The following is a 25,243-nucleotide window of genomic DNA, read 5'->3' on the forward strand; positions in this document are numbered from 1 at the left end:
CTGCTCAAGGTGTACGTACCCTACAGCTCTGGTAAGTAAAAGCCTTTTGTGTTTTCTCTCTCCTCTTGCTATGCTTGGTTAGGTTGGAAAGGGCAAGAGTAAGGCCTTTTCAAAAATTTGCTTGCAATTCACTGCTGCTTAAGCACTGTCCCCCCCTCAGCACAAGTGTGCTGGAAAAGACAGTCATGTTTTTCCTGGGCCTTCTCACAAAAATTCTCTTCTCAAGAGTTTGGTATTGATGAGACTTTGTGAATTTTATTGGAGAAATAGAGTCCAGAATAGAATTCTGTTATCACAAGATCTGGCCTTAAATAATATTTCCATAAGCTTTTCCAAAAGAGGTATGGACCCTTTTGACCAAGATCATAAGTTTGTTGTTCCATCTCCTTGAATGGTTATCTCTCTACAAATGTTTTCTTCTTTGTTTCTGATTTCACTCATTGCATGGCCAAGAGGAGGAGCCCATTGGTGACATCTATGACACATGTTTCCAAACTACTTCTTTGGCTTATTCATGTGGCTTCCAATTCCTGAAGCTGGTTTAGATCAGAGCAGCTCAGGGAAAAGCTTTTATGGGTAAATAAGAATATAGATTCATTACCCAACAGCTAAATGAACTGGTATCAGAAGGAGGCAGAGCTCCAGTGGGACCATTTCAGCTTCATTGTTGCAGGGTTGCCTAAATTTGTTCTTTTTCTATAGATCAATTCTAGTATAATTGGTGTTGTAGAACTTCTGGCTACTGTGAGAACTTTATTCATGGAAAGCAGAAACTAGATAGAAAGTATTGGGAAGTTGTTACATGATAATAATTCTATAGTATCCTGTGGTTACAAAGTATTTTATATGTATATTTACTTAATCCTCCCCACAATCCTATGAGAAAGAAATCCCATTTTGCAGATACTGAAATAAGCCCAGGATGTTTAAAAGAGTTTTCTGTAGTCACACAGAGCTAAGACATAAACCTAAATCTTCTGAGTCCTAATCTAGTAACGTTTCCAAAAATATTATACCTCATATCAAGGTCTGAATTATTCTTTTGTAGAAACTGTTAATGAGAAAGCAAAAAAGCTCTCTGAGTATGTTTTTAGATTGTTTAATGATCTGACCATAGACATGTTTACTCTTTGTGTGTTTGTTGCTTTTCACTGTGTAGTACTGTAAAGTGAATTCTTCAATGTATCCTCAGATCTGTCTTTATCAGCCCCATCCCAGGCTGTTGACTGAATTTACAACCCTGATGAACCCTATGCATGTTAGAAAATATTTCTGTTTTGGAATAAGCTCTCTCCTACATGTGGCATTTATTCTAACCTGGGCTGAGGAAATACCTTTGACTTTTATGCATTAAAGTACTTTAAATGTCTTTCTCTTTAGTTTTATTCTTATTTTCCTTGTTTACTATTTTTTTAGGGGAGCAGAACAGTAGCTGGGGTGATTGACCTGGGCACAGTGGAAATATTTCCCATCTTCAGGGCCATGCAAAAGGGCCTGATTGATCAAGAAACGGGGTTGGTGCTCCTGGAAGCCCAGGTTATCATGTCTGGACTGGATGTCCCTGAGACCAGTGAAAAACTCTCTTTGAAGGAAGGTTTATCCAGAAACCTTATTGATCAACAGACTTGCCAGCTGCTTCAAGAATTAGAAGATGCCCAAATCTCAGTGAACATGCTTTCTGAAGGCAAAAGTTATCTTCCTGTTGTTGAAGCAATGGAAAAGAGAATAATCAGTGAGAGAGTTGGAATCAAAATCTTAGAAGTTCACCTGGCTACAGGAAGCTTTCCTTTCTCTCCCAGTGAAAAGGAAATCAGCCTGAAAGAAGCTTCTTACCAAGGTCTCACTTTAGTACAGCTCCATTCAAAGATAGAGACTCACCTAAGATCTTGTAAAAATTTGATTGATCCCAATACGGCTGAGAAAATCAGTCTACTCGATCTCATGCAGAGATGTATTGTTCAACAAGATTCAGGGCTAAAACTACTGCCGGTCAAACAACTGGCAGGGGGAATGGTGAGCTTGAAATCAGGCAGGAAAGTTAGCATTTTTCGTGCTGTTCAGGAGGGACTAATTGATCGACAAGTTACTGTTCGATTATTGGAAGCTCAGCTTTTTGCAGGTGGCATTGTAGACCCCAGAACAGGACATCGCCTTACAGTTGATGAAGCTGTAAGATATAATTTGATTGACCAGGATATGGCCTGTGCCATCCTCATCAGACAGCTACAGACAGGAGGCATCATAGATACTGTCACAGGGTGTAGGCTGACCGTAGATGAAGCAGTGAGGAAAGATTTAATAGCCTCTAAGATGGCCCTTGTGATTCTCCAGTCCCTTTGGTCTTTTATGGGGTTGCTTTGGCCTGAATCTGGGGAGAGCCTCTCAATTGCTGATGCCCTGGAACAAGGTATCCTTTCTACTGAGCTAGCTCATGAAATCCTTAGCAACAGGCAGTATATCAAGGCTCTTTTTCAACCAGCAACCACAGAAGTTTGGTCCTGGAAGGAAGCAGTTGAGAAAGGCATCTTGGACAAAGACATTGCCAAGAACTTAAAATCTATTTGCATACCTGATGTGATGCCCAGTATGCAATTGGGAGACTCTTTAGAAAGAAGTACATTGGGTATTAGTACTGTGGCAGCAGCCCCACTATATAGTGAAGACCAAAGTGCACATGTACCAAGAAGTGATCATGAGGAGCTCCTGTTTCATCTGATGACTCACAGCTATATTGATGTGCATAGTGGACACAGACTGCTTCTGTTAGATGAAGGACTGGTGGAATTCCTTACACTAGGACAAAGAAAAACTTCTCATGCTCAACCACTAGAGACTTGTGAAATTAGCCCACCAAGTCCAGAGGTTCCTAGAGAAATAAGAAACTTGGCCAGTGTAAGACATTCTGAAATTGAAATTAACACAGGGAATGGTTTAAGTATAAGCCGTAAAGAATTACAGTTTGTCCTGCAAGAGGAATCTTCAAAAGAACAGCCAACAACAGATAGTCAAGTTAGCCCCTCTAATTTAGAGGAGTCTGGAAAAAAGTCATTTCCAGAGGATCAAGAAATGAGAATTCCAAATCCTGGTAGTCTTAAAAACATAGTTAACACTGAACAAGAACAGCAAGGGCAAAGTTCTGTAATCAAGGAAAAAGAGCCAAAAGAATTGTATTCTAGTGAAAAAGTTGTGGGCATTCAAATTTTAGTTGACAAAGACTCCTTATCTGCTGAACCAATAAGAAGGAAAAATAGGAAAACTCTAAATGAAACTGTATCTACTTTGCAGCAAGAACGAGGGATCATACCTAATACTGAAAAAGAAGCACATGTTTTTGGAAGAATTGAAAGAGACCTTCTAAAACGTCAAAGTAAACAATCAGAATCCCAGGAAGAGAGAACTTTGCATCCAGAATCAGAAATAAAGCCCTCAAATAGTAAGGCTCTTCATTTACTGGAAAATGAAAAAAGAGTGAGTGAATTAGTAAAAGGAGAAAAAAGTAATGACCAAAAGCAGAACCTAGGAAAAAGAACAATGGCAAATGAAAGTCTGATGAAGATGGTAAAAAGAGATAAGGAAGGCATGTCAGTTGGTGGTATTATGGAAGTGTCATCATTATTAGACCATCATTTAGAGCCAAGTGAAGATGCTACCTTAAAAATGTTATCAGCACAGTTAGAAGATGGGGGAATTTATCATGAGGAGATGGGCCAGAAGCTCCTACTAAATGAGGCAGTAGCTTGTGGCATAGTGCCAAGCCACACTGCGGTAAAACTTATGGAAAAGCTGAAAATGTTCCGAGGCTTCTTTGACTCTCAAACATGTGAATCTTTGACAACAGAAGAAGTTATTGATGAAGGCTTAATGAATGAAAACCTCCTACAGAAGGTTTTCATGTCAGATAAAACCATAAGTGGTGTCTTAGATCCCTATACTAATAATATCTGCTCTGTGAGAGATGCTGTCAGGGTTGGATTATTAGACAAGCAAACAGCCACAAGGATTTTAGAGAGGCAAGTGGTGACTGGGGGAATTGTTGATCTGAAGAGAAATAAAAAAGTCTCAGTAACTTTGGCTTCAAACCTTGGTTTGATAGATAGTGTTGATCAGAGAGAACTTATATGCTTGGAGAAAGCTACTAAAGGTAAAGACTCTGAGAAGATAACCAAGCAGAAATTGATTAGTTTACAGTTTGAAACAAATGGAATTATAGATCCTGAAACCAAAATTCCTTTAACAATTGTCCAGTCCATTAGCAAAGGTCTTTTGGAGAGAGAAGAAGCCATTCAATTGTTAACTAAACAGGTGGTAGATGGAGGAATCATTCACCATGGATCTGGGATGAGACTCTCTGTTGATAATGCCATTGAACATGGTTTAATTGATGGAGATTTGTCCAAAGAACTCAAACAAGTTGAGAACATATGCCTTCATCAATTTACTCATCCTCAAACAAAGACCTTTATTTCCCTCCCTGAGGCCATAGCAATCGGTCTTGTTACCCAAGAATTTACAAATCAAGTCCAAGAAATTCAAGCCCTAAGTGGAAGCTTTGTAGACCCTGTTTCTGGCCAAAGACTGAGTTTGTCAGAAGCTGTAAAAACAGGACTCTCATCCAGTGAAGACACATTGTCTTCTGAAATGATGCATGGTATTATAGATTCTGAGAACTGCAAGATTGTCCCCTATTCAGAACTTATTAAAAAATGTAAGATTGATGTTGAATCTGGACAGAGATATTTAGAGATAATTCCCTTCTCAGATGTCAGAGATGGAATCACTGGTAAACAGCTCACTTTGTCTGAAGCAGCCCAACTTGGAAAAGTAGAACTTGTGCCTATGTTGAGAGTACTAGAAGGACAGGCAGATGGTGGTGGAATTTTAGATATTGCTACAGGCAAAAGACTATCATTAAAGTCAGCTTTGGAACAAAAATTGGTGGATGAAAAAATGGTCCGAGTAATTGCAACTCATCAGATATTGAATGGAGGAATTGTTGATGTATCTAGTGGCAGAAGAGTAACTTTAATAGAAGCTGCTGAAAGAGAATTAATTCATCCTGAATTGTTAACTCCTATTCAAACAGATATTCAAAGAATAAATGACAGCTCACAGATTGAAATTCAAAGAACAATCGAATCATGTGAATTAAAAAATAAATTTCCAAGGAGCGAAATAATGGCTATTTATAATCAGGCAACTGAAGTGAGTTATTATGAAAACCAAGAAGAAATAGAAAAAATGTATAGGACTACAGAAAAAAAAACTGAAGTAAGGGTTCTTGAAGGCATTCAGGGAACAGAAACCTTAGGAGGGGCTGTAGAGGATCTAGAAGTCAAGGAACTTTCATCAGAGGAATATAAGTCATTGGATCAGAGTGAGAGGACAACTCCTCAAGATGCTATTGATTCCACCAAAATTATACTTTCTCAGAATTGTGAGGACAATTTCTTAAATCAGATGGTTGTGAAATGGCCTCATCCAGAAGATTATAATTATGGTGTAAAAGAAATAGAAATTCAGAGTCCTGATATTCCTGAAGAGGTGAGACTCATAGTTTGGGAAAACACAGACAAGAAGAGAACCGATTCAAGTCAAGAAGTAGTTGCTCAAGTAGTAATAGCCCAACATGAGAAGGAAAGATATACTCTAGAGAACAAGGTATCACTGACTTCAGAGACACAAGAATCAAAGAATGGAATTTTAGGTAAGTTACTGACTGACCCTACTATGGGGAAACCAAGCACTACTGATGTGGAAAGGGAAAGGAAAAAAGAATTGAATGCAAAAGAAAGTGACCGGGCATGCATGGAAGTACTTACAGAAGCAAAGTTTTCTCAAGAAATGATTACCAAAGATGAACAAGATTTCCAGGAAAACCTACAAGCAAAAGAGGTAATAGAAAGAGAGAAAGACTCATGTGTCAGTCAGAATTTTTCTTTAATTGATACATCAAAGAACATAATCCCCCAGTTCATGTCCACAGGAGCAATTAAAGAAGGCACCCAGGATTTTGATACTTTCATGACTTTCAAACCAGTAAAGTCACTGGAGAATCCCTCTGTCTCTTTTGGAGATCAAGAAAACATGACTATATTCTTATCTAGTGCTCCCAAAGAAAGGCCACAGCAACATATAACTTTTGACTCACTAATACCTTTTAAAATTTTGGAAGTTACAGCCTCAGGAGCAAGCATACAGGAAACTAGGGGTTTGGGATTCCTAGAAAAAAGTGTTCTTTTACAAGAAGATAACAGAAACAATGAAGAACTTGGCAGAATTTTCAAATCTGAACAAAAAAGAGATCAGGAAATAATAGGCGAGAAAATTTCACATCTGACTTCCCCCACATTGATTCATCCAGAAACAGTGTTACTTGAAGAAATAGTTGAAGAAAGCACTAAAGTTAACCAAGGATCTTCTGTGATCCTTAAGCTTAAAGAAAAACCACTTCAAGAAGAGACTGAGGAACCTGCCAGATCTTTAGTACACTTTACACCAAAGAAGCCACTCCAAGATATGGCTAGAGAAGTACTGAGGGAACCTGAGAAGGGCACTGGGACTCCTAGATCTAAATCTAGATCTAGTCCAAAGAATAATGGAGAAAAGCCAATATTGTTGGCATCAGTCCAAGCAGGGAATCTGGATGAGAAAACAGGACACGAGAAGGTGATTCTGAGCTCCAGCAGTGAACAATCTCTCTTGGTAACTTTACCAGAAGGAAAGAGAATTGAAGACATGGACCAAGAACCCTTCAAGGCAACCAAAGTAAGTTTGACTTTGGGGTGTGCATTTTTAATTTTGGCCATGATTGAATTACTAGCAGTTTAATTCAGCAGAACTATATGTTGATCAATGTGTATTTGTGCATATAATAATATATAATATACATAGAGAGAGTCTATCCAGTAGTTCCTTCTCTGAGATAACTTATTGCTCATAGCTCTCTAAATTCACCAAGTACTTTACATATGACATTACCCTGTGAAATAGTTGTAATGTGTATATTATGTGCATTTTATAGAAAAAGAAACTAAGTCTCAAAGATGTTAAATAATGTACATAAATTATATAGAGAAAGTTAGGATTATAGAGACCTAGTCATCTCATAGCTGAAGAAAAAGAGGCCTACAGAGAGATGTTATCCAATGTTACCAGGCTAGTAAACAGTTAAACTTAGATTTGAACTGGATCTTCTGTTTATTGGACTAATATTCCTTTGAGTATACCACATTGCCCTCTTTTCTTGTGGCATGGCTAGTAGTTGATAGAATGCAGATTCATATTCTATTCTGATCCAGTGACCCTTCCACTACACTACATTACATTCCTTCCTGATAGGGCCCATCTCCTGTCCAAGAAATTGTTTTAGGGAATTAGGGCAGTGGTTTAGCATGCCCTTCTGCAAAACATTGCAAAATTTTCAAAATAGGGATTTTTTTTTATTGAAAGTAATGTGATAACCTGTGGCAATGCTACCTAAAGGCAAGGGTATCTTTGGAAAATTGATATTTGCTAAAACATTGCTTCTGAGTTTACAGTAGTGACTCAATAACTGAGGATTTATGAAACTACAATTTGTCACTATTATTTGAAATGATTCTCTAGTAGAAGGGAAACATATAATTCTGTATCTCTGAGTTTTCTTTCAGTGTCTTTATGAAAATTATTCTTTCTTTAGAAAGGAAAAACTGAACCTGAAATAACTTGTTTGAGTAATTTTTCTTTTGGTTCCACAGACAGTGTATAGTCGCCGGCTCTGTTTGGAACATGATGAACACCTGGTGTCTTATCTCTCTCTTCTTCGGAATATCGAGATGAGAATCAAACAGATGTGTCCAGCAGAACTGAACCTAGCAGAATTGCAGGACCAATTGCGCCAGGCAAAGGTAAGTTCACTGAGCTTCCATCTGGTTCTAAGTTTCCTATTGGGTTTGTCCTAGAGTTCAGGCAGAGAATAACAGATAATTCACAAGATTTGGATTTAGTCTTACTTCTAAATTTCTGTGTCTGAAAGGGGTTTCTGGGTAACCCTTTTCAGGATCAGCAAGTTTCTGTAGCTTGGAGCCTTTAAAATATAACTGACAATTTCATAGTACTTGATCTCTGGTAGTGTTAAAGCTGCTTTTTGGCCATTGCAGTTTTGCATTGTTTTGACCCACAGACATGTTACTTTGAAAATATTTGGTTCTTCTATCCACCTAAATACTTCTCAGTTCCTTTCACAAGGTTTCTTACCTGCATTCTATTTTCCATTTGTAAATGTCTTTCAGTACTCTTTCTTGGGCCCTCTTCTTTTCTCTTTATACTTCTTATAATGACATCAATTTCCATTACCTCAGTTGTGTTCTGTCTATATATGTGACTTATACATCTCCACTTTAGACCCTAATCTTTTTCTTGAATTTGCCTATATTACCATTTGCAATCCCTCAATTAATCTACTAACCATTTCTAACTAGATGTTCCATAAGTTTCTCAAATTCAGCATATACAAAATAGAATTCATTGTTTTCTCCAAAATCTGCTTATCTTCCTACTTTTTCTGTTGTTATTGAGAATATCACCATATTTCTAGTTACCTCGTTTTATAACCTTTCCTTCTCTACTAACTCCTTAGTTCAGGCTTTCATCACCACTTGCCTGAGTAATTGATATTCCTAAAGTATAAATTTGATCATGTCACTCCCTTGCTCAAAAAACCCCAGTGATTCCTTATTGCTTCAAGGATCAGATTAAAAACTCATATTTTGTAGAAGGCTGAAACTATTGGGTTGATGCACTGAGATCAGGACTGCTGAGCGCTTGAGGCTAACTACTGATTGGACAATTCTCTATGGGCATATGCTTGGAAAATGGTCCTTTCCACTATCCGTACTGGCTCAATGATTGGTGTATAGAGGATTGTAGGAGGGAGTAGGGGGTGGAGTAAGACTAGCCAGAAACACGCTTGGCGGTAGACGAGGGAGGGAGAAGGCAGTCGCAGAGATTCTGCTTCCATCCTGTTCAATCTTGCTTCTAAAGACTGAGAATAAAGATTAAGGACTTTTGCTTATCCTGACTCCGGCTGATTCTGGGGTGTCCTGGGTGCTAGTGCAGTCAATACAATATTTTGCATTTAAAACCCATCACGATCTGATTAGGGGACACAGTGGCTAGAGGTCCAGGCCTGGAGTCAGGAATACCTGTATTCAAACCTGACCACTGACACTTGCTAGTTGTGTGATCCTGGGTAAAATAATCACTTAACCTCAGTTTGCCTCAGTTCCCTCATCTGTAATAAGAGAATAATAACGCTGACCTCCCAAGATTGTGGTAAGGATTAAATGACAATGATTATAAAGCACTCAGCATGGTGCCTGGCAAAGATTGTGTGCTATATAAATGTTAGCTAATATCATTGTTCCCATCATCATCACCCTTCTTTTTTAAAAATAATAATAACAATAGCTGTTTATTTTTCAAAATATATGCAAAGCTAGTTTTCAACATTTACCCTTTCAAAACCTTGTGTTCTAGATTTTTCTCCCTCTCTTCCCTCTTCCCCTACACAGCAAGCAATCCCATATAGATTAAATGTGCAATTCCTCTAAACTTTTCCACATTTATCATGCTGCACAAGAAAAATCAGATCAAAAGGGGGAAAATGAGAGTCATTATACACTGCAAAAATGAGAGGGGGGGAAAAATACAAGTAAACAACAGCAACAACAAAAAAGGTGTAAAAATACTATGCCTTGATCCACATTCAGTCTTCATAGGTCTCTCTCTGGATGCGGATGGTTCTTAATATCACAAGTCTATTGGAATTGTGTTGAATTACCTTATTAATTCAATAAGTTGAATTAGCTTATTGAAAAGAGCTAAATCCATCACAGTTGATCATCACATAATCTTGTTGATGGGTACGTTGTTCTCTTGGTTCTACTTTCTTCACTTAGCATCAGTTCATGTACATCTTTCCATCATCTCTTATAGAACAATACTATTCCATTACATTCATGTGCCATAACTTACTTAGCCATTTCCTAACTAATAGGCATCCACTTAGTTTCCACTACAAAAAGGGTTGCTGCAAACATCTTTGCACGTGTGAGTCCTTTTCCTTTTTTTAAAGATCTTTCTGGGATTTAAGTCCATTAATGGTACTTCTGGATCAAAGGAGATGCACAATTTGATAGCCCTTTAGGCATAATTCCAAATTGTTCTTCAGAATGGTTGGATCATTCCACAACTCTACAAACCATGTATTAGTGTCCCAGTTTTCCCACATCCCTCCAAAATTTATTGTTATCTTTTCCTTTCATCTCAGTCAATTGGAGAGGTATCTTAATCAGAGTATCTTAATTTGCATTTCCCTAATTAGTAGTGATATGTAGAGCATTTTTTCATATAATCAGAAATGGTTTTAATTTCTTCATCTAAAAATTGTTCATATCTTTTGACCATTTATCAACTACAGAATGATTTGTATTCTTATAAATTTGAATCAATTCTCTATTTTGAAAATGAGACCTTTATATATGAATGTTTTGGAATATTATTGTTCTGTAAGAAACGATCAGCAGGATGATTTCAGAGAGGCCTGGAGAGACTTGTATGAACTGATGCTAAGTGAAATGAGCAGAACCCAAGAGATCATTATACACTGCAACAACTAGACTATACGATGATCAATTCTGATGGATGTGGCTCTCTTCAACAATGAGATGATTCAAACCAATTCCAATTGTTCAGTGATGAAGAGAGTCATCTCCATCCAGAGAGAGACCATGGGAGCTAAGTGTAGACCACAACATAGCATTCTCACTCTTTCTTTTGCTTGTATTTTGCTTTTCTTTCCCAGTTTTTTTTCTTCTTGATCCAATTTTTCTTATTCAGCAAGGTAACTGTATAAATATGTATACATATATTGGATTTAACATATATTTTAACATATTTAACACGGTATTGGATTACTTGCCATCTAGGGGAAGGGTTAGTGGGAAAGAGGGGATAATTTAGAACAGAAGGCTTTGCAAGAGTCAACATTGAAAAATTATCCATGCGTCTGTTTTGTAAATAAAAAGCTTTAATTAAAAAAAAAAAAGAAAAAAGAAAATAAGATCTTTAGTAGAAACACTGGATGTAGAAATTTTCCCCAATTTTCTACTTCCCTTTTAATCTTGGCTGCATTGGTTTTGTTTGTACAAAAAAAAAAAAATTAATTTTATATAATCAGAATTATTCATTTTTTAATATTCTCTAGTTCTTCTTTCATAAATTCTTCCCTTCTACACAGATTTGAGAGGGAGACTATCCCTTGTTTTCCTAATTTACTTATGGTATCATCCTTTGTATCTAAATCATGAACCCATTTTGACATTATCTTGGTAAAAGTCAATGCCTAATTTTTGCCATACTATTTTCCAGGTTTTCCAGCAATTTTTTTCAAATAGTGAGTTCTTATCCCAGAAGTTAGTGTCTTTGAATTTATCAAACACTAGATTACTATAGTCATTGACTATTGTGTATTATAAACATAATCTATTCCGCTGATCCAGTACTCTATTTCTTAGCCAATACTGAATGGTTTTGATGACTGCTGCTTTATAATATAGTTTTAAATCTGGTACAGCTAGACCACCTTCCTTTCCATTTTTTTCATTAATCCCCTTGAAATTCTTGACCTTTTGTTCTTCCAAATGAATTTTGTTATTTTTTTAGCTCTGTAAAGTAATTTTTTGGCATTTTGACTAGCATAGCACTGAAGAAGTAGACTAATTTAGGTAGAATTATCATTTTTATTATATTAGCTTGGCCTATCCATGAGCACATGATTGTCTTTCAATTATTTAGATCTAACTTGATTTGTGTGAAAAGAATTTTGTAATTGTGTTCATATAGTTCCAGCTTTTGTCTTGGCAGGTAAACATTGAACTATTTTCTATTATTTACAGTTATTTTAAATGAGATTTCTTTTTCTGTCTCTTGTTGCTGGATTTTGTTGGTAACATAGAAACATTGATGATTTATGTGGATTTGTTTTATATCCTGCAATTTTACTAAAGTTAATTGTTTCTAGTAGTTTTTTAGTTGATTCTCTAAGATTTTCTGAGTATGCCATCATATCATCTGAAAAAATTATACTTACATATTCTTAACTCCTTCAATTTCTTTTTCTTCTCTTATTACTAAAGCTAACATTTCTTGTTCAATATTGAATAGTGTTGGTGATAGTGGGCCACCTTGTTTCATCCCTGATCTTACTGGAAATGCTTCTAGTTTATCTTCATTACATATAATGCTTGCTGACTATTATCACCCTTCCAGGCTTGCTATATATATTAATTCATTCACTCTCCATTCCAGATAAACCCTCCTACTAGCTGTTTCCCTAGGTATGACATAGGGATGGCATTTTATCCTTTTTCTTGCTTTTCATGCTTCATTACAATAAAGATGCTTATAGAGATGGGAAATTCACAAAATGGGGCAATGAAAAACTGATGAAACCTGAGGATGGAGCACTATAGAATGATGAGGAAAGATTCTTTTCTAAAGTCTTAGGTTCTAAGTGGCATCAGATTTTTGTATTTGAACAGAAATCTCATTGTTAGCATTCCTCATAAAGGCTCATTCCGTCCTCTACTAGGTATCGAAGATGCTGTTAATTGACATTTATAAACACTTTAAGGCTTGTAGTACATTTTTTAATATGCATTCTGATGTGATCCTTTCAAAAACTCTGTGAAATGAATGATATATTACTATTGTTACCTCATTCTTTTTACAAAGGAGGAAACAGAGAACTTTACTCAAGTAATTTGCCCAAGGACCAACACAGGTATAAACAGGTATAAAGCATTTAGATAACATTTATAAAGTACTTAGGAGAGTGTTTGGCATATTGTAGGTCCTTCATTCCCCCTACCTGAGGTAAAATTTGAACCTAGGTTTTCAACATCCCAAGTCCAGGATTCTGTCCATTTATACTTTGCCATACTATCCGCTATGTCTCCATTGAAAATACTGCCTCCTAAGATAGCCTGTTTCATTGTTGGACAGCTTTGACAATAATTACCTCTAGTCAAAATATGTCTGCAAGCTTAGAAATTTGGACAATTTCAAATCTATCTGAGAAAAGCTATATCATTAAAAATTATAAACTTATGTAGAACAGTGTGAAAGAAGCCTGGCTGGGGAGCAGATAGTTAAGCAGCCCTGCTTGCTTTCTCTTGTTTGTTAAACTCACCCATCTCATGCAAGCCAGAGCTTGCTATTGTCATTTTTCCTCTTCTAACCCCCCAGATAGTTTTTAAAACACTTTTTGTTGTCTCTGGCACCTTCTTTTCATGCAGCCTTCAAGATAATCCTGAGCTTTTCCTTTCTGATGCTATTCTTCTTATTAGTCTTTTTGTGGTTCCTTCATATTTTTCCTTTGTTTTCATTCCTTGGGCACATATGGAATTAAGTTTCCTTCTTGCTTATAGGTTCTAGATGGAGAGCTAAAGGATCTGTCCATCCTGGTAAATCGAGAGCTAGAGTGTGTTAATGAGATTATGACCAACCAACCCCAGGAAGTCCCTGCTCAGTTGCTGAAGGCCCTAGAAAAAGATGCCAAAAATCTTCAAAAGTCTTTTAGGTCTGTGAGTGACTCATGGACCTCCAGATTGCTCAGCCTCCAGAACAGTGTGGACATGGAAAAGGTAGAATTATTCTTTACAGCCAAATCACAGGCCCAAAAATCTGAACATGGATTATAATTATAATTCTCTGATTCTGTTTTTTTTCTGTAGGCTAAAATCTTGAACCAACATCAAGTGCTACAGAGCAAACTTCAAGAATTAGGGACCTGGATTAATGAAACCAGTCACTCTCTGTACAAAAGGGAGAACGTCAGTGTATCAGATGCTACTGACTTGAATAACCAACTTCAGGAATATGAGGTATTACCTGACTTTCAGTTTCTCATGCATTTAATTTTCCCTTGGAGTGTTTATCTTTTTCTCTTTCTATTAAGATCCACTCTTCAGTGGGGGAAGAAGAAACATAGAGCTAAGAGACCTGGGTTTTAGCCCAACCTTCACCATCAATTGGCTTTATAACTTTAGACAAATCACTTCATCTTTCTGAGCCTCAATATTCTCATCTCTAAAATGGGAATAATAATAATACTTGCACTGTCTATTAATTAAGCACTTAAAACAGTACATGACACATATGTGCTCAGTGAATACTTGTTGATTGATAACTGGAGTGTTATGAAGATTAATGTATGGAAAGCAGTTTTTAAATCTAAAAACATTTTTAGGGTCTAAGAGAGGCAGTTATTAAGCTGTTGCTATATGCCAGGCACTGTGCTAAATACTTGTAATATAAATCTATACAATAAGACAGTGCCTTCCCTCAAAAAGCTGACATTCTAGTAGGAAGAGCTGGAAAAGGAGGTGGGGGGTGAAATACTAATGCTGGATGGGAAATAGCTTAGAGGCCTGATTCCAGACTACATAAGGTTAAAGTTCACCTTGACAGGTAGTCTGATATCCAAGGACATTTGCCTATTATTTGTCAGGTAAGAAACAGTTTTTAAACACAATGGTGGTATGGAAATGTGAGCTATTGTTATTAAAATGAAATTTTACTATGTGTCATTAGTACCCTTAGAGTGACTTTTTATTTCCTGTATGATATCAGATTTATTTAATTTTTCTATTTGAATATTAGTAGGCATGTAGAACTTTGCAGACATCGTTCCTCTGGGATTTCCCACTCCAAGTGATAATTTCCCACAAATATACATTAGACTAGACATTATCACCAACGCTGAGTATCTGAATCAACCTGCTGCCTTAGTTTTGGTTCAGCGCTAATCCTGGTGCAAAAATGTTAGCTCTGATTCCAGAACACTGCATTTTTCTTAGTTTCTGTTTTACTTCTGGTGGCCTTGCAAACATGTACTCTGGGTCGGGGCTCATTGAAGGAGCTCAGTCAAATATATTTGAAGTCTATGACTTAGGAAATGGCAGCTGCCATCTTTGGCCCTTCTTCTCTGTATTCAGACAGTAAGGCATGTGTCACAGGGGAAATCTGTGTATAATCCCTCAGTGTAAAGTGTAGCAGCAACATCAATGACTATGGAAAGCATAAGGAAAAGAGCCTTGAACTGTGAATCTACCACTGATTTATTTATAATCTTAATCATGTCATTCCTTCTTTAGTCTTCTGGAAAAGTGACATGCTCCAATGTTGAGATGCGCTCTCAGGCCCCTTCCAGCTAGCATTTCTAGAAACCTAGTGAGCTCTCATTTATCTGCAGTGCTTCATCAGTCTCTGACAACCCTTCACCAGATAGCAACTTTCAAAACTTAATCATGTTGGAAATAATAATAATAGTTGAAGTTTCTATGGTATTTTAAAGTTTTCAAAGGCCTTTTACATACCTTATCTCACTTGATTCTCACAGCTATGCTATGAGCTAGTTCCATTCTTGCCTCATATTACTGATGAGAAAACTGAAGGTGAGAGGCAGATGGAATGATTTTCTTGGGGTCATGCAACCAGTAAATGTTTGATTTGGGATTTGAATTCAGTATTCTAGACTCCAAGTTCAGCAAACTGTCTGCTATCCCTCCATAATTGCCTCTAGTAAACCATTACCAGGGAAATAACATTCTGAATTTCAAGTATCTTCTGAGGTAATAGGTTGGCTAGGTTGGTGGGGGACTGAAGCGCACTGAACTTGAAATCTGGAAATCTTGAGGGCAGATTATGTGATACTAAATAAGTCATTTCATTTTTCTCAGCCTTGGTTTCCTCATCTTCAAATGTATATCATAATTATACCCACCTCATGAGGTTGTTGTAAAGCTCAAATGAGATTGCGTATATAAAGTGTTTCATCAACTTTAAAGTGCTATATGAATGTCAGTTTCAGTTTTAATTTCACATGCTACCCAGCTGCCCTACCCAAGCCAGGTTACCATCTGTCTAGCACTGTTTGAGTACTCCCATTTCAACACCCTAGAACAAAACTCCATTCTCTTATCCTGTCTTTCCAATATGAATTGCCTTTCCTTCTTAGAATGTAAGCTCTCTGAGGGCAGAAACTGACTCTTTTTTTATCTTTGAAAACCCCCATCCTTGATACACACTGTCTTTTATTCATTCATGAAATTGAATTTTAAAAGTAAAAAGAAATAGTAAAGGGGATAATGTATTTCAAAGCCAAACAGAAATGATCTGTTTAGAGTCTTGACTGTTTTGGATTTGGGCACTTAGTGAACACCCAAGCTCATTGAATGTGTTTGGACATCAAAGTCAAAAAGAAGCAGGTTATTTTGCCCTATGAAGAGCCTGGAGGATGTAGAATCGAGAGGTTTTCAGGGATTGGTCTGTCTCTTCATGCTTAGCAGAAAAAGAAGCCTCTTTAGTTCCTAAACTAGGGTATCTCTGTACTGAGAAGGAAGGCAACATCGCTGTTCATGTGAGGCAGTAAAGAGGAGGTTCGTTTCCCATTCATCTTTCTCTTGTATTTTTTCAGGCCTTAAAACAGCCCTTCTCTGAGAAGAGATCCCAGCTGGACATTCTTGCTTTGGATATTCAGTATTTCATCTCAGAGCATGCCCAAGATTTGGCCCCTCCACAGAGCCGGAAACTGCTGAGGCTTCTGAATGAGCTGCAGAAGGCCTTCCATGAGCTGACAGTGCATGCAGCAGCCCAAAAAGATGCATTCCAGGGCCATCTTCAGCGAGTTATTCAGGCTACCCAGGTCCAGGTCAGGCCTTAGGAGAGGCTCTCTCCTCGTAGGCCCTCTGATTGCCACTCCCAGCCTGATCTCAAAGATTGGCTGCTATTTATTTGTGATCACCTCCATCATTTCAGAGGATGATTAGGAAGACTCCACCACATATGACTAGACATATTCTAATGTCTTTCTTTAGTAGAACAATAATAGGGAAGTTAGATGTCATAGGGGGCAGACCATGGGACTTAGAGTCAGGGAAATTGGCTTCCAATTCCTGCCCAGAGACTTGCTGGCTATGTGAAGGCAGGCAAGTCCCTTAACTACTCTAAGGTCTCAGTTTCTTCATCTATTGAATAAGGATAATCCCAACTCCTACCTCTCACGGTTGTTAGAAGGATCAAATAAGATATTTGTAGAGCACTTTGCAAACTGGAGAGTGCTCTAGAAATGGGGAACTATTGTTTCTATAGTTCTCGAGGTGCTTAATGGAGTCATAATGGTCTTACAAAGATAACAGATGACAGAGGAATGATAATGCAAGTGCTTCCAGCAGCAATTTCAGCTGAGGTATATAAGGATTATTATCCTCATTTTACTACTGGGTTACCTGAAACTCAGTTTTTGGGAAGTGATTGGCTTACAGTTACATACCTCCCAAGAAACAGAGCCAGGATCAAGCTTGAGCACCCCACCTCTACTGTGTAACTGACATTCATACATTACTTTCATGTTTACTGTTTGCAAGATATTCATTTGGCCCTCACAACATTCCTGGAAAGTAGAAAAACAAAGAGGATGACTCCCATTTTACAGATGAAGAAACTGCAAGTCATAGAGATTGGCTTGAATCTCCTAGTCTCACAGACATTTAATAAATGTTTCCTATATACCTAGCCACTATACTCAGCCTTGATAATACAGATACAAACAGAAAAACAATCTTTACTTTCAAGAAGTTTATATTCTAACAGGGAAGACAAGCCCATAAAAGGGAACCAAAAGGGGCAGGCAGGGACAGACATACAAAGATAACCAGCATGAGAATTTAAGGGAGTAAGTTGCAGGTAAGGGGGTGGGGAGGGGAAGTGAGAGGGGAGAGGGATCTTTTAGAAGGAGCAGAGTAAGGCTACATGGGCACAAGGCAGTGTTGGGAGAATTCGGGATCTTGACTCAAGTACAGAACTCTATCCCCCGTATCATTCTGCTTCCCAAATCCAGTGCTTGGCCCTATAGCACCTGTCTCTCCATCTTAATACCTTAAAACAAATCAAAGTCTCCCAACAGTTTCACTTTTTATTATTTCCACTGTTTTGTCACCATTGTTGTTATTAATATAACAATCCCAGGGGATTGACAATGAATTTTTCTTCTCATATGTTATCTTACTGGAGAAAACAAGAGTCACTGTAGTCTTCTTTTGGGAAGAGCTGTAGGCTGTTGTGAGCACACCCAGGTTCCATCCCTGCCTACATACATACGGATCCCTGAGTGATCCCTGTTCCTCTATGAGCCTTCCTTCATTACCTCTTTCACAGTGTTGCTTTGAGGATCAAATTAGGTGGTATATATGAAACATTTTACAAGCATTAAAATACTATATAAATGTCACTTCAACAGATGGACGAGTTAGAAGTCACTTCACCTTTCTGGGCTTGGATCCAGTTTGTAAATTGGGGCCCAAACCATTTGTATTCCTCAATTTATTTGTGGGAAAAGCAGAGAGCCCCTAGAGAAGACCAAGAAAACTTTTATAGTTGTCTCCCTACGTTGGGCCTTTCAGTTAGCTGCATTTGAAGGTGCACTTGAGCACAGACGAAAGAAAAGCTTTCACCGAGGTGATGGTGGGTGATCATTTAGCAGTCCAAATCTGGAAATGCCCCCAAGACCTGGATCAGCATCTGGGACTAATTCACGAGCGTTGGCCAGGGCCCTGCCTGAGGACGCTGTTGCACTACAGGGGGCAGTAGAGCTGCATGGGGGTGTTCTCACAAGCACACCATTAACCCCACAATCTCTGTTAACCTTGAGCCCCTTAAGAAATGCTGTGCCTTCCTCTATATCTACGTGTGTGTTAACATGTTTGCTTTGCTTTTTTCAGATTCAGTCTGCACTCATCCTAACCCATGAAGATCCCTCTTTGCAGCTGAAGAGCTCTTAGGAGCTCCAGAATCCTTGTATTGTTTGTCTTAAAAGGAGGGGGAGAGAGAGGGCGCCAAGCTGGGCACCTCTTTGTGAGTGTCGGTGCCAGAGCACCGTCGTGAGGTAGACACTGGTGAGAAAAGAGTGCTCAGTTCAGAACTGGTTTTAATGGGGGTAAAAAAGGGACAAAGATGGTCAGAGACACACATCATGCTCAATCCCTCCTCTGTCTGGTGCTTTTTGTGTCATGCAGCAAAGGTGAGGTCTACAGGTGGAACCAGTCACAGAAGCTGCTCCTCTGGCCAGGGACCTCTCCAAGCCTCTCACATCTGTGTGATTCACTGGGGGTAATTGGGCAAATGGTCAATGGGTAAAAATTATTGCTGGAAAATTTCTTTTTCCATATCACAAGCCTCATAACATATGGCATAGTGATTGTCCTTCCTTTTGTCCATTTTCTCAATCTTTAGCAGCCTCAAAGGATGGGCAGGAAAAATGGAAGAGCTTAAAACCCAAACCTGTCAATTTGGGAGCTCAAAGCTCTCATGAAGGAAAATCTTGAAACTTTCAGCTCGGCCTTATCCTATGTGAATTTTCAGTATCTAAGGACCTTAATCCCATTTGCCTTGGATAATAGAGAGCTGGCTGTATTAAGCAACAGGGGGTGAGGTGAAGAAATGTCCTTGTTGTTCTCATCACACAGACTCTGACACTCAGACTGGGAGGCCTGGAGAGCTTTCTAAGTATGGTTTCTGTGCTTGTCCCATCTCAACCCACCCATCCACCTTGCAGTATAACCTTTCCATTTTGCATTTCGAGGACTTGATTTTTATTTGGGCCTTTTCAGGGGGCAGATACTAACTGTCACCTGTGCCTTTCAATCAGACACTTCAGGAACAGCAGAGCACATGCCACCAGAGGCTGGAGGATCTTTGTGCCTGGGTAAGCCAAACTGAGCAGACTTTGACAGGCCATCACATCGGAGGGGGCAGCCCCAGCGACCTCTCTACCCTGCAGCAGAAGCAAGACTTTGTCAAGGTCAGTATTGGTTCAGAGGGATGGAACTTCTCCCACAGAAACAGGGCCCTACCCAAACCTGCTAGAGTCACCTGTCATCAGATAATACATTTCCCATTCTGTTGTCCTCACATAGATCATATGCTGAGGAACCAATAGGAAATTTGAAATCAGACTGTCTCTTCTACACAAATGTATCTGAGTTGTCTTCCTTTATTATCACCTAGTATGAAAAGTTATTTTAGAAATTCTTTTCAACATAGGAAAGTAAGTCTACCATATATATATAATCTTTCATATGGATTCTAAGGTCAGCTTGGGATGACTTATTTCAAGCTTATTATCTGTATCTGTGGTTCCTTCTGTTTGCATACATAACTGGTAATTATTGAGTACTCTCATAGTTTTCAGATTACTTGTTACTTATCACTGTTGATAACAGTGCTCTTAGAATGCCCATGTTGCTGCCTAATTTGATAACTTTCCCCTTGTTATTTCTCCCCCATTATGTGGCTTATTGATACTGAGACAGATTATTTCTTTCCCCCACCCCATTTTCACATAATAAGGATCTGCAGAAGGATGTCCAGAACCATGCTACCTCCTTTGCCAATGTCATCAAAGATACTGAAGGGTTCTTGGAGGAGAACCAGACCAAACTGAGCCCCCATGAATTGAGCAGCCTAAGAGAAAAGCTGCGTCAGGCCAAAGAACAGTCAGAGGCATTGCAGGAACGGACACGTGTGGCCCAGAAGGAGCTGGAGGAGGCAGTCACTGCAGCCTTGCAACAAGAATCTGAAAAGGTAGTAAAGAAGTCAACAGGAGCAGAGGATGGCCCCAGAGACTTGTCATGGGCTGCTATCTTGGTGAAGGGCCTCATGGGGCCTGCCACTGTTTTCCCCCTAAATCGTCAGTAAGGAATTTCAGGTCATGAGATGTGTTTTTCAAAAAATCTCAATACTTGACCAGTAACAGTTGCTTCATTAAAGAACTAAACAAAATAGAATGCAATCAACCCAAGAATCCATGAGTTGATTTGAGAAGCCAAGATACACAAAGGAGCTGTTGGATCACTTGTAAAGTGAGATAGCTATGCTAGATAATTTTCAGAGCCTGTGGCCAGCTCCAAAATCCAGGATCCTGTTGGAGCCAGAGGGTACTCTATGGAGTCTAGTGGACAACAAGTTGGCCACAAGTCCTCCCTGTAGCACTCCAGTTAAAATTGTAAGCACATTTGGAATACAGGCACTATTCCAAGTAGGAGCAGGAAATTATAGAAGTCTAAGAGTCATTTGTTATTACACTCAGTCCCAATATAGCCTTTCTCTGGTTTTAGCAGCTAAAGAAAGATTTGAAGAATCTTGAAAAGAGTCATGAAATTAAATACATGACTATGAGAAAGGCCTTTTCCTTTCATCAGCATAAGACTCTACTAGTGTGGAAGCTTTCTTCATCAAGACAACTCATCTGTCCTTAGTAAATTATTCCTGGAGAGATACAAGATGAAGTCACTTGTCCTATTAGATAGCTATTAAGTGTCAAGAACAAGATTTGAACCTAGATCTTCTTGATTTTGAATGCAACACACTATCTGCTGTACCACAATAAGTGGTACCTTGGTCTAATGAATAGAAGGCTGAAATGGGAGGGAGAGAGATGGGTACCAATGCTTCAGCACTTCAGAGTTCTGTGATTCAGAGCAAGTCACTTAGGGCATCTTAGTCTCCTCATCTGTAAAATGGAAGGAAATCCCCTCTATAGCACTTCACAGGGTTAGAAATAAGTTATATATAACATGTTACCAGCTTTAAATGTCAAAACAACCAAAGAAATGGAAAGTCAGACTTAGGAAAAATTTGAGAACTAACTGCCTTGGAAGAGAAAAGGAAATGAGAAGCAGCAGACCAAGAAACCTAGCTTAGATATCAGAGGGAATGGTGTCCAATTAGAATGACAAAATGTGTGCCTGTCTGTCAATGGCAGCCAATTTGCATGTGTCTAATATGGGTTCAAAGTGACCGTGTGGCATATATGATTGAGTGATTGTCTCCAGACTCCTCTAACTCTGGGTTGTCCCCTAAGATCACTGTTGTTGCTTAGCTATGGACAACATAGGGAAGGGATAAAAATAGCTAGAGGACATAATTATTTTTCAGTGAACTTGGTTCATGGTAATGTTTTGGCTTTCTGTGCAAGTACTTCAAATACACAGATTTTTAACTTGCCTTAGCTGAAGCCCTGCCTGACTCAAGCCTTCTCTTCTCAACTGCCACTGATATTTTCAGACAAAAGCTGCTAAAGAACTGGAGGAGAACAGGAACAAAATTGATGCTCTTCTGGATTGGGTAGAATCCCTGGAATCAACAGGTGGATTGTCCAAAGCCAACTTTGCAAAATTGGAACACACCCCAGGAGAGAGTTTGGGGAATGGGGTCATGGACACCATTGATGGCTATGCTGAGATGAGCCAAGCTCCAGAGAAGCTGGACCAGCAGTATGAGGGTGCAAAGGTGAGTACCTTCCTTCATGCTCATTGACCTGCACAATTACAGGGCCTGCATTTGGGATATTTGTCTGGCTTGGGAGATGACAGTCTGGGCCATAGGGCTGTTGCCTCAGGTTCCCTAGCCCTTGAAGGAACTTCAATTACTTTTTAGGTCAGGAGAGACTGCATGGCACATTCTCAGAAGCTCAAGCTGTTCAATGTTGGCACAGGGTCAGGGCTGTTGTGAAATTTATTAAGCACTTGTTATAGATAGCAAGCTTTGAAGGTAGGCTTTAGGCTACAAAGACACAAAGCAATTCCTGCCCTGCCTTGCTGTGGTGATACAAGTAAACCCAAAATAAATGCACAGTGATTTTAGGAAGAAGAAAACATCAACAATCATTTGCAGGTGTCTGCTGGGAGCTGTCAATAGATTAGCCAAACATAGGGCCAGGTATGGAACCGATGAGAGTGTGTGATTCTCATACATCACTGAAGTGGTTTATTCTTCATGATACTTTGGAGAGACGTCTCAACTTACTTGGGCCTTGGTTTCTTTGTGAACAGTAGTCTCTGCCTCATCACAGTCTTGTTGTAAGGATGAGAAAAATATATGTATGTAAAAATGCTTTGAAACCAAATCCCCGTGAAGGTTTCAATTCAAGAACTTAGGTCTTGCTAACCTGTAGTCACAATCAGCTGTCCAGGATTTAGATAATGAAATTCTCTCTTCTCCCATTCTGCTTCACCACTGCTCTATTCAAATCAAGAAACAGGACAGAAAATACAAAATTGATAGATGATAGTCTCATCCCTTTCAAAGTTCAACCTGATACAGAGGTCATCCCAGGGTTCCCAAAAGGCAGCCCTGTTCCATAGAAACACTATTCAATTGGAAATTGAGGGAATTTCCATCAGTTGGGGAATGGCTGAATAAGTTATGATATATGAATGTGATGGAATATTATTTTTCTGTAAGAAACAATTAGCAGCAAGGTGATTTCAGAGAGGCCTGGAAAGACCTACATAAACTGATGCTAAGTGAAGTGAATGAATCCAGGAGAACATTGTACACAGCAACAGCAACATTGTACAATAATCAACTGGGATATTTATAGTTAGAAAGTGTAATATAAATACAAGTTCTTATCATCCCCTTCTAAAAGTCCTTTTGGTTTGGGGTTTCTTTCCCAGGCCCGTCATCAGGAGCTACTGTCCCAACAGCAAGACTTCATCTTGGCCACTCAGGCAGCTCAGGCATTTCTGGATAAGCATGGCCACAGTCTGGCCCCAGAAGAGCGGCAGAAGCTTCAACAGAAGCTTCGAGACTTGAGGGAGCGGTATGCTGCCTCCTTGGTCCAGGCAGAGACAGAACTAAAGCAGGCCCAAGCCCTGCGAGATGAGCTGCAGAAATTCCTCCGTGACCATAGGGAATTCGAAGACTGGCTACAGCAGGCAGAAAGGGAACTGGAGAACATACACAAGGGGGGCAGTGACCCTGAAGCTCTTCGGTCCCTCCTGCTGCGACAGAAGAGCTTCTCTGAGGATGTCATTTCCCACAAAGGAGACTTACGGTTTGTGACCATGTCGGGACAGAAAGTCCTGGATACAGAAAACAACTCCAGGGAAGGCACAGAACCCTCAGCAACCAGGCATTTAGTGACCTCTAAGCTGGACAATGCAACCCAAAGATATACTGCCCTTCATTCAAAGGTATGTCACATACTCCTTCTTTGATCTCTTTTTTTTTAGAATCACTGTTTCAATTCACCATTAGTGTACTGATGTGCCTACTTTTCTCTGGTCTCTCCAGTATTTATCATTTTCCTTTTCTGACAGTTTTTCGATTCTGAGGCAAATAGTCCCTTTCAAGGATTGATTATTTTTCGACAGAGATGGTATCCTGGGTATGATCTAGTTTGCACTTCTCTAATAGAGATTTGGAGCAGTTTCATATGGCCTTTGATAGTATTCCTTAGAAAACTATCTGTTGATAGCCTTTAACCATTTATGAATTGAGGAACAGATATAATCAATGAGTATGTGGCAAGGACTGTTTGAATGGAAGCTGCTGGATTGAACTCTGAATTTACAGAGCTTTAGAAATTAACTTCACTATGTGTTCTTCCCTAATAGTAGCTTGGCTACTTTCATTCATTAAACAGCCATGTCCTGATTGCTTACTATTTGTCAGGCACAAAATACTGCAGGTCATTCAGAGAGGAACAAGATAGAATACTTGAACGAAAGAACTATGGGAAATGAGTGTGAACCACAATGTAGCATTTCCACTCCGTCTGTTTTTGTCCGCTTGCATTTTTGTTTTTCTTCTCAGGTTATTTTTACCTTATTTCTAAATCTGATTTTTCTTGTGCAGCAAAATAACTGTTTGGACATGTATACATATATTGCATTTAACATATACTTTAACATATTTAACATGTATTGGTCAACCTGCCATCTAGGGGAGGGGACGGGGGGAAGGAGGGGAAAAGTTGGAACAAAAGGTTTTGCAGTTGTCAATGATGAAAAATTACCCATGCATATATCTTGTAAATAAAAAGCTATTTAAAAAAAAAAAAGAATATTTGTCATATGGTCTGGTAAGGGAGATAAACTATGGGGAGATAAAAACAGTGAATAGTAAACTATGTCAAGTGGTGCTAGGGAAATGTGATACAAAGCAAGGAGAGATCATAGTGAATTGGGAATGTGAAGGAAGGCACCATGGTAAAAGGAAGCAATAGAACATTCCCTTTAAGAATTGGTTACTTTTTGACAAAGGTGAGGAATATCTGGGAGGAGAAAGCAATTTCAAGAAAATGGATACTTCTGAAGCACTTGGCATGGGGGGGCAACCCAGACCTAACTTCATGTAC

At 38.9% G+C, this 25,243-nt stretch overlaps 1 protein-coding gene across 2 annotated transcripts in view; it reads left to right on the top strand.

Annotated features, from left to right (window-relative positions):
- MACF1 (microtubule actin crosslinking factor 1) overlaps positions 1–25,243 on the top strand; it is a 401,373-nt gene that overhangs the window by 248,122 nt on the left and 128,008 nt on the right. Inside the window, exons 36-44 of one of the 2 annotated variants that reach the window (XM_051987752.1) lie at positions 1,417–6,765; positions 7,737–7,886; positions 13,470–13,685; positions 13,776–13,925; positions 16,520–16,753; positions 19,748–19,900; positions 20,449–20,682; positions 22,165–22,389; positions 23,559–24,077. In XM_051987752.1, the coding sequence (XP_051843712.1) occupies positions 1,417–6,765; positions 7,737–7,886; positions 13,470–13,685; positions 13,776–13,925; positions 16,520–16,753; positions 19,748–19,900; positions 20,449–20,682; positions 22,165–22,389; positions 23,559–24,077 (7,230 nt within the window). The remainder of the gene's footprint in view (positions 1–1,416; positions 6,766–7,736; positions 7,887–13,469; positions 13,686–13,775; positions 13,926–16,519; positions 16,754–19,747; positions 19,901–20,448; positions 20,683–22,164; positions 22,390–23,558; positions 24,078–25,243) is intronic. The other variant, XM_051987753.1, reaches the window with a different exon arrangement.

This window comes from Antechinus flavipes, chromosome 3 (genome assembly GCF_016432865.1).
Source record: "Antechinus flavipes isolate AdamAnt ecotype Samford, QLD, Australia chromosome 3, AdamAnt_v2, whole genome shotgun sequence".
NCBI lineage: Eukaryota > Metazoa > Chordata > Mammalia > Dasyuromorphia > Dasyuridae > Antechinus > Antechinus flavipes.